Source organism: Malus domestica, chromosome 11 (assembly GCF_042453785.1).
Source record: "Malus domestica chromosome 11, GDT2T_hap1".
In the NCBI taxonomy this organism is placed as follows: domain Eukaryota; kingdom Viridiplantae; phylum Streptophyta; class Magnoliopsida; order Rosales; family Rosaceae; genus Malus; species Malus domestica.
Genome location: NC_091671.1, coordinates 13724559 through 13734013, shown reverse-complemented (window position 1 = coordinate 13734013; position 9455 = coordinate 13724559). Strand labels below are relative to the sequence as shown.

At 38.4% G+C, this 9455-nt stretch overlaps 1 protein-coding gene across 2 annotated transcripts; it reads left to right on the top strand.

Annotated features, from left to right (window-relative positions):
* The first annotated feature begins 453 nt into the window (after positions 1–453).
* LOC103448037 (uncharacterized) lies at positions 454–7836 on the top strand. Of its 2 annotated transcripts, none has more exons than XM_008387268.4 (18): positions 454–1533; positions 1637–1723; positions 1817–2021; positions 2108–2216; positions 2822–3022; positions 3174–3255; positions 3340–3399; positions 3479–3531; positions 3770–3936; positions 5409–5619; positions 5775–5832; positions 5959–6015; positions 6126–6374; positions 6614–6678; positions 6804–6860; positions 6944–7037; positions 7161–7301; positions 7379–7836. In XM_008387268.4, exons 1-18 carry the CDS (start codon positions 772–774, stop codon positions 7475–7477), a joined length of 2757 nt encoding a protein of 918 aa, XP_008385490.1. In that variant the 5' UTR covers positions 454–771; the 3' UTR covers positions 7478–7836. The 2 variants fall into 2 exon arrangements, 1 of the variants encoding a protein (XP_008385490.1); XR_003766798.2 differs by having other exon boundaries at positions 462–1533; positions 6565–6678.
* The last annotated feature ends 1619 nt before the right edge of the window (positions 7837–9455 follow it).

Here is a 9455-nt window from a genome sequence, read left to right as displayed (position 1 = left end):
TCCAAACCTAAGGGTGTAAATTGTAATATATCCCATTTTTTAAAGAGAAATTGGTGGTAGTATGAATGGACTTGGATTGTCTGCCCTTCCCATCTCATACCATTCTCATCCCTTCCTATTTCTGTGGTCACGGTTAAGCCACGTTAACATTTTATATTAATTTTTTTATAGAAATAATAAGATAAAAAGCCATGAGAATATAAAATATTGATGTGCGTTAACCGTGGTCATAAAAATAAGAGGAAATGAGAAGGGAATGGGATGGGGCAGGGCACAGAATTCAGGTCCGAATGAATGGGGATGCAAATGAACATAATACAAAGTAGAGGACCACAATCCCAAAATCCCATAAAAGACAAGATCCAATAGCATCGTGGTGTCAGGGGTAGTTTCGTCCCTGAAGAAAATTACAGATGGACTCTTCGTTTCCCCATCTCCCTCCCTCTTTCATACTTGCTGGTGGTGGCCATCCACTCTTCCTCAAAACAAAAAAAAAAAAAAAAACAACCGGACCTTTCCTATTTCCTCTCCAATTACAAACCAATCTCTCGGACTCTTTCTGAAACCCTAAATTTTTTTCCCCTTTCACAAAATCCCAACTTTATTCAAGGGTTTATATTTTGTTAAATTTCGATTCACACACACAGAGACATATATATTAAACAAAGGTTTCACCTTTAGGCTCGGTTTTGGGTTTGAAATTCTTTGAATCCAAATCTCAACCAGGGATTTGGGAATTTTCTACGGTTTTGAATCGATCTGAGGCCGTGCATGGCGAAGGGTACGGATTCGGAGGAGTTTGTGGTGATGTCTAATGTCCGGACGGGCCTGAAACGCGAGTTCGCGTTTTCGTTGAAGGCGCAGGCCGAAATGTCTGGCTCTTTAGGGCGGACTCGGGGCAGTAGGGCCCAGAACGATGGCTGTAAGAGGTTGAAGACGGAGGAGCGCGACGGTGGTGATGGTGATGAGAAATTTGGGGGTGGGGAGATGGGGGAGGGGGAGATTGTGAAGGTTAAGGAGGATTTGGAGGAGGCTATGAGCGAAGAGGATGCAAAAAGCGATGTGGTGGACCTCACGAGCGAAGACGAGCCGAAATCCCATGTGGGTGAGTTTGTGCTAAGCGAGAGGGTTGGCAAAGACGAGTTGAAGCACGGTGTGTTGGAGATGGCAGTAGATGACGAGCCCCAGACCGGTTGCATTGGAGATAATGAACCCAAAAAGCCTTTGGTGGACGAAGAAGTCCCTGTTTTGATTGAGAACGGCAGCGTTAAGGTGGAAGATGAGGTGATTGAGAAGCCTCTGAGGAGGTTCACTCGGTCAGCATTGAAGCTTGAGGCAGAAAAAATGCAGAATTCACCTGCAGAAGGTTATACCCAAGAGATAGATTCGGAGATTCAGAAAAGCCCTTTTGTTACTCCAATGAAACTTGATACGAAAATGCCGAAGATGGTGAGGAAGCTCAGTAAACTGAAAGAACTTCTTGATACCGGTATTCTCGAGGGGCAGCCAGTCAAATACCTTAGACGATCAAAGGTATTATATCGATTGGTGTTACTGTTTTTCAGTGTGCATATGATTACTAATTTGTGGTTTAGGGTAGAGTACTTATTTTGTGTTTTATATTTCTTGTTGTCAGATAAGAGAATCTGGAGAAACTGGGCTTAGGGGAGTGATTACGGGCTCTTCGATATTGTGTCACTGTGATTCTTGCAAAGGAACTGAAGTGAGTATTGTTTAACGATATTTCTTTTGTATCATGTCTTATAATGTCCATTGATATAAAGGGTTGATAGATTATTATATTGAATTTCATTAGGTTATTACACCTCCTGTGTTTGAGCTGCATGCGGGTAGTTCAAATAAACGTCCTCCGGAGTATATATATCTTGAGAATGGGAAGACCCTTCGGGATGTCATGACTGTATGCGAAAATTCTCCATTGGAAATTTTGGAAGAAGCTGTCCGACTTGTCATTGGTTGCTCATCCATAAGCAAATGTACGATCTGTCTCAATTGCAAAGGTAGCTTTTATGTCCGCATAAATTAATTGCAATTCCCCTTGAGTAATATGCATATGCATAACTTTTTTCTTATACGATGAATGTAGAATCTATTGACAAAGACAGTACAAGGTCAGCAGTGATACTTTGTAGCTCATGCATGGAGTTAAAAGAGTCTGGAGCTAGGCCTGCTGTAGCTGCTAACCAGAGTGACGAGTAAACCTTTATCTTCCCTACTTTTGTTTTTTTGGTTCCATCTGTTCATCTGAAAAATCTTTCATCCTCCTCTGGGTGTATGCAACATATTTAAGAAGACTAATATGGGGTGGGTTTAATGTAACTTTTACAGAGAGGAAGCTACATCTTATGATTAGGGAATATTACAGGGTGTATTCAATTGGGATTTTGAGGGATTTTAATTCTTTTTACAAATCAAGGGGTATTCAATCAAGATAAGCTTCTGTATATGGTGATATTTACTGGTTTGAATTCATTGAACATCTGAATAACACGTAGGAGCCTAATGAAAACATGTGCTTGGACTAGGGGCCCTGTGTTGTTGGAATAGTTACTTTTTTACAGCTCACATGTGATTGCATAGTTGAGTTGTGAACATTTTGCGTTTCTTAGCAGCTTATATATATGCAGATGGGTGAATCTAGCTCTACTTTCAGTTTTACGTATTTGTATACTTTTATGTGTTATATGTAATTCAGGATTTTTACTCTCCTATCGCATAGGAGTACAAGAGAGTATCATAATGATCCTTATTTAAATGTTTTGATTTCTAATTGAGGATGTGCATGTGTTTACCATTTCAGATCACGAAAGCTGGTTACAGTACCATATAGTCCTGATGCCTTGTCAAAATGTAGCTTACCATATCAAGTTACAGTTCCAAAGCATCCTCATACTGTGCCAATGTGTAGCTCATCAAAGCCAGTTGAAGTTCAAAAGCGTCCTCATAACGTGCCAGAGCGTCACTCCTCAGAAAGTAAGAGTCAGGGAAGAGTAACCAAAAAGTATTCATCATCTCTCTCTTGTGTTTTGTATCTGTCTCATATTTAATTATTTTTTCTTGACGAGCTCTGTTATTTCACAATTGAGCTATTTTGTGTGCCTCTCTTAATCATAATCAGTGCACTTAATTTGCTTCTTGTCTGAAATTGAAAGGGATCTTCGGTTGCACAAGTTAGTTTTTGAGGAAGATGTCTTGCCGGATGGCACAGAAGTAGGCTATTTTTCTAAGGGAAAGGTTGCCACTAAATCTGATTAGTAGTTGTTTTGCCTAATTGAAGTGGAATGTTATTTTCTGAGTAGTCATTTTTTTCTATGGCAGAAATTGTTGGTTGGTTATAAAAAGGGTCCTGGCATTGTTTGTGGTTGCTGCAATAATGAGGTATGTTTACTTTCTACCGAATTACCACCACCTATGGTTTTTTTGACAGATCTATGATTTTCCTACATCTGATTGGCAGGTCAGTGCCTCGACATTTGAAGCGCATGCTGGTTTTAAGTCACGTCGCAAGCCGTAAGTCGTTGGTTAAATTTTTTGGTTATTATACTTGTTCACAGTGGTCCTGGAATTTTGCAGTGAGTTAGGCTTGATCTAGCTCTTGCACATGATATGATTGTATTGCTAGACTTCCATGGGCCTCCCCACCTGTTTTTTTTTTTTATTGGTGGAAAGGTTGTGGGAAATTTTGCAGTAATAACTTTTTTTATCCATAATTTTCTAAATTATTTTTTGACATTCATTTGTTTGGCAGTTACCTGAACATTTACACATCTAATGGGGTATCTCTCCATGAATTGGCATTATCTCTATCTAGTCGTCGGAAGTGGTCTACCGAGCATAATGATGACCTATGCTCCATCTGCAAAGCTGGAGGAGATCTCTTGTGCTGTGAGAATTGTCCAAGGGCTTTTCACAAAGGTGATGTCCACAGTTACTTTTTCTGCATCAATACGTATTCGCAGATACCATGTGGAACTTTTCCCTTCGTAATATGTTAGTAATTATGTTAAAGGAACTTTATTTCCATCCATTGAACTGTTGAGCCCCCCTTAAAAAGGGACCGACCATGGATACTTAATTGGGAATGAAATACTGTACACCCCTGTTGTTAAAAAGGACTTGGAAGCGCGGGAAGAGTTACAGAGGGTGCATTTCATTTATTTTATTCTAAGAAATATTTTTTAGTAATATTTCTTTCAAAAGATAAAGGCCGGAAATGGGCATGAAATCAGGGGTTTATTTCCATATTGGGTTGCTTCTGTTTGCACCATTTTTTTGTCTCATTACAACCCCTCTATGAACTATCTTAAGTTTCCCAGTTCATCATATTTTAAAATTTTGATTCACTTAAGTTCAATAGAAATAAACAAAATTAGAAAAAGTAATATTTAGATTGAGTTAGCACCCAAGTGATGGTGATGTCGTGACCTGCAAAATTAAAATATTAGGATTAGAGTGGGGAGTGGGCAGCGGATAGAAGGAAATGAAGAAAATAAATTATTTCATTTTTAACTTTTCAAAATTTAGATTCATAAGGATAGGGGTGGCAATGATGGCAATTTTGTTGTATGAAAGAAATAGGAGGTTCTTTGACAATGTGCTTGCTGGGAAGGTGGACTGTTTATGGGTTAGGCCGGTAGGGTTCACATTTGGGCTTTTTTTCTGCAAGTGTGCAAGTGCATGCACAATCCAATGTCTTAGTTGCCTTCACATGGAGGGTTAAGAGGGATGTGTATTCTATGACTTGCATAATATTAATTGTTAGGATTTATCTCCAATTATCATGTTCATTTTATGCTTTTATTATTTCTCTCTTTATTCAGTTCCAATGTGTATGTTTAATAAAATTTTTGAGGTTGCCGTATCATTTTTATTTTTTGGAATAGTAGGATTCATGAATTGGAAAACTAATTATCCCTCATGTTTACAGGAGTCTGTAATGTAAAAACCTAGGTTATGGTTATTGATAGTCTTATCACATGCATTCAAATCTGTCCTTTTTTTAATTGTTTGTTGCATTTTCTTTTCCTAACTAGTTTAGATGCTAGCTCTGTAAGCATTACACATGTAGGTCGTACCCAGTGCACAAGGCTCCCGCTTTACGCAGGGTCTGGGAGAGGTGAATGTCGGCTAGCCTTACCCCCATTTATGGAGAGGCTGCTCCCAAGTCTCGAACCCGAGACCTACCGCTCATGGGCGAAGGCACTTGCCATCGCACCAAGTCCTTTTTTTAATTGTTTGTTGCATTTTCTTTTCCTAACTAGTTTAGATGCTAGCTCTGTAAGCATTACACATGTAAAAGCAAAAAAAATGAAAGAGACGATATGTATGTAGTATGCTTGTTGTGCATGAACTGCATGTTTTATATATTTATTTTTTGTCGATTGCAGAGTGCCTTTCTCTACCAATTGTCCCTGGCGATACTTGGTACTGTAAGAATTGCCAGACTATGTTTGAGAGAGAGAAATATGTGGAGCATAATGCCAATGCTGTTGCAGCTGGAAGGGTTGCAGGGGTCGATTCCATAGAACAAATAACCAACCGATGCATTCGTATTGTCACAACTTTCGAGGAGAAACTTGGTGGATGTGCACTGTGCAGGTTATTTCTCATTTCAGTTGTCATGAACCAGGAAAATATATGCAGTTATACAGAACATTTACTTCTGGCAACAATTTTTAGTGGGCTGGAAATCCCAACATTTGGTACATCAACTTATTTCCTATCATAAATAGTCTTGTTTTTTATGTTTGCAGTAGCCATGAGTTCAGCGGCTCTGATTTTGGTCCCGGCACAGTTATTTTGTGTGATCAGGTACTTTCATTGCTAACCTAATCTTTAAACATATTGAGTCTGTCTTTGAAGTGTTTTCAATTTCTTAATTGTTCATGATTAGCCGTTATGCTCTAAATGATGTGCTTATTCTTTTCCTCACTCCAGTGTGAAAAGGAGTATCATGTAGGTTGTTTGAAGGATAAAGGAATTGAAGATTTGAAGGTGCTCATCTTCCTTTTTTATTATTGTGAATATCATTTGATCAGCATTTTGTTTTTGTTATGCTCTGTATTTTTGCTGCTATTTTTATCAAATTTTCATTTGTTCTCCAGGAATTACCACAAGACAAGTGGTTCTGTTGCTCAGATTGCCTTAGGGTTCATTCAGCTTTGCAGAAGTTGGTAGTTCATGGGGAACAGAAGCTTCCAGACTCCCTCCTGAATGTTGTAAGGAAGAAGCATAATGAGGAAGGTCCGGAGAGTGGAGCTAATCTTGAAATAAAATGGAGGGTGCTGAATGGGAAAATGTCTACTGATGATGAAAGTGTACAGTTGCTTTCCAAGGCTCTTGAAATCTTCCATGTGAGCAAACTTCTTATTTGTTGCTCTGTTAGAATCTGTTATTTTTATAATAGTACCCAACCGAGAGGTGTCATTAATGAAGAAAATGTTGTGCTGTATTTAGTGATGTTAGTGGATGATCTGACCTATGTGCAATATTGGCCCTCTTGTGTCCGTGGTGTTATTAGATGAACTTCTGTCCTTTTTTCAGGCGGCATTAAACAACGTATTAAATTTTCGATTTCATTTCTGTGCACTAGGATCGTTTTTCCCCAATAATTGATTCTACTTCACGCCAGGACTTCATCAAAGAAATGCTTTATGGGTGAGCCAGAATGTTCTCTTTTCTCATGAGCTTTACTGAACTATTACTCTTTTGTTTGGTATCCTTGTGTTAACTACTATGTAATTACGTTCAATTTAGACTGAATATATCAACTGAATTTGCAGGAGGACCATCCAGACCCAAGATTTTGGTGGGATGTACTGTGCAATTATTACAGTAAAGTAAGGATTATTTCTAAGTGCTTATTGTGCAATATTATATCACTTAAGGTAATCTGTTTTGACATGTTTTTCTTATTACGCAGCCAATTAGTCGTGTCAGCTGGAATGTTTCGTATCTATGGAGCCGAAGTGGCAGAGCTTCCTTTAGTGGCTACATGTGCTGATTTTGAAGGACAGGTTATTACTGCTCTGGCGTGTGGATAATCACATAGCCACATTTTTCTTTTGGAATAAAAAGTGATGGAATTTTGGGTTGTGGCCTTATCTTTCTTACTGACTTAACTGATTATTGTTTTGTAGGGTTACTTCCAGACGTTGTTTTCATGTATTGAGAGGCTTCTTGCGTTTCTAAACGTGAAAAGCCTTGTGCTGCCAGCCGCTAGTGAGGCAGAATCAATATGGAAAAAGAGATTTGGTTTTGAGAAGTTAACCGAAAATGAGGTGTGTGAACTCTTGCATGGTTTCTTCTGGTGCATAATTTTGTTAAGCTTGTTTATTTACCTTATTTCGTTTTGTAGATACACGATTACAGGAAAAGATACCAAATGATGATCTTCCAAGGGACTAACATGCTGCGGAAGCCCGTCCCCAAGTGCCGAATTCTTAAGTCCCATTAAAGTAGCTGAATGTCGGATCATCTAGATCTTATGTTTCTACCGAAATGTAAATGACTCCCTTGTCTCTTGGTGTACAGAAAGAGCAGAAATATACCTCAACCTTACAGGCAGCTTGTCTTTTGGGTAGCAAATAGAATTTTTGACATATTTCAGTTTCGGAGACCGAATGTCGTCTTAGGTTTATGAAGCTTCTTACAGAAAATTTTGTAACTGTTATTTCTGCTTCTGGGCCATTTTTGTAGGTTATGCTTTTTGTTCGGTCCCTTCGGCCTTTGTCGTTCGAAACTTGAATTATGATCCCTCTTGCATCTGAACTAGTATATAAGAAGATTAACAGAGGGATCATGTTATTTTGCTCATGCCTTTGTTCATCTGCTCGAAAAGCAAAATCAATTGTGGAAATAACCAATTGGAGTCTCTACTTCCGTTTTTTACGTACACGATTTCTTCTTGTGTTTTTTGTTCAACAATTGTCGTCCATGGCATTTGAGCCTAACCGCTTTCCAAACGAGCAAAAATTGAATGCTATTCGACTAACTGATCATTAGTATCTTACAATATCTAAACTACATATTAATAAAATTTTCTTTGTCAATTAAAAGAGGGAGAAAAGACTATTTAGTCTTCTATCACAACAAAAGGTTAAGAGTAGTAACGTAATTTTACAAAACAAATTTTTGCTGTTTTTTGTTTAAGCATCACTTACAGGTAATTTTAACATTTCTAATTTTTAAAAAAAAATTAAACTTCTCTCCCTCTCTCCCCACTCTCATGTTATCTCTCTCTTTTTCTCTCTCCTTCAATTTTAAAAATAAAAATAAAACATTTCAATTTAGTGTGTGTGTGTATATACTAATGATTGTAGTTTATTACCGCAATAACTCGGCTTCAATGTGACATTCTTCAGTTTAGTGTTTTTTTTTTTTTTTGGCTTTATAACAAACGTGAATAAAAATTATCACTAAAATAAGAGCTAGTTGACATTTTCCCTTCATTTATGAAGGTGGGTCTTCATTGTTTGCGGTTTGGTGTATAATTTTTTTTTTAATACATCGATATTTTTACACTAAGAGGAGGGGGTGTGACAACCTGTTAAGATATGTATTATTTTATCCTCGAGAGCGTGAAAATTACTATTTTGCCCTTGAGCGTTGGGTTGTGATTGTGTGAAATGAACTTAGGTTGTGGACCAATTCATTTTCTTCCTAAGTTGTTGGACCCGATTGGAAGTTAGATTGTTTTGTAAGTTTTGTTGTGCTGCAACCTGGACCACACACTCACACTCTCACACTCTCCCGTTGACTCTCTCTCTCTCGTTCCCTCTCAGACTTCTTTCCATTTCCGTACAATTGTACGGACAAGCTTTCAACCAACCATTTCATGCATAGATCGAGGTTGTGGACATGATTTTTGGGTTCCTTGCAAGCTCAGGATCACAATCGTACCTTTGGTTGGACATGAGGACTTCGAAAAACCCGAGAACCCATAACCTCCGATGAGGGCTTTGTTGCTCAGTGGCGATCGTGTATTTTTCATGGCGTTTTGAGGCTCAAAGAAGTCTTAGAACTACTCTATGAAGCTCTAGGAGCAATTTTGGAAAGTTTTGAACGTCGGATTACACGGGTTTGGGAAGTTGTAGGTTTAGCCGGAATAGTGAAGGAATTTCCAACCATTTCTCGTGGTTTTTAGGATATTTGAAAGGTAAGAATGTGTTCTACTTGTTTAAAGCTTCATTTTGAGACAAATTTCATGAAGTTTGGTTGAGAATTGGATGAGATATTAAGGTTTAAAGTTTTTCCAGTTTTCGGCGATCACAGCGGTTACTGGCGCCGGACTCCGGCGAGCCAAAGAAGAAGGAGGCGAATATGCCGTCAAAGTTGACGAAATATTCTAACGGCGTCAAGTATCTTTAACGGTATATGCTGATTTTTAATGGAATATTCCCTAATGTCGTTAGGGATTCCGTTTGGTGTGCCAA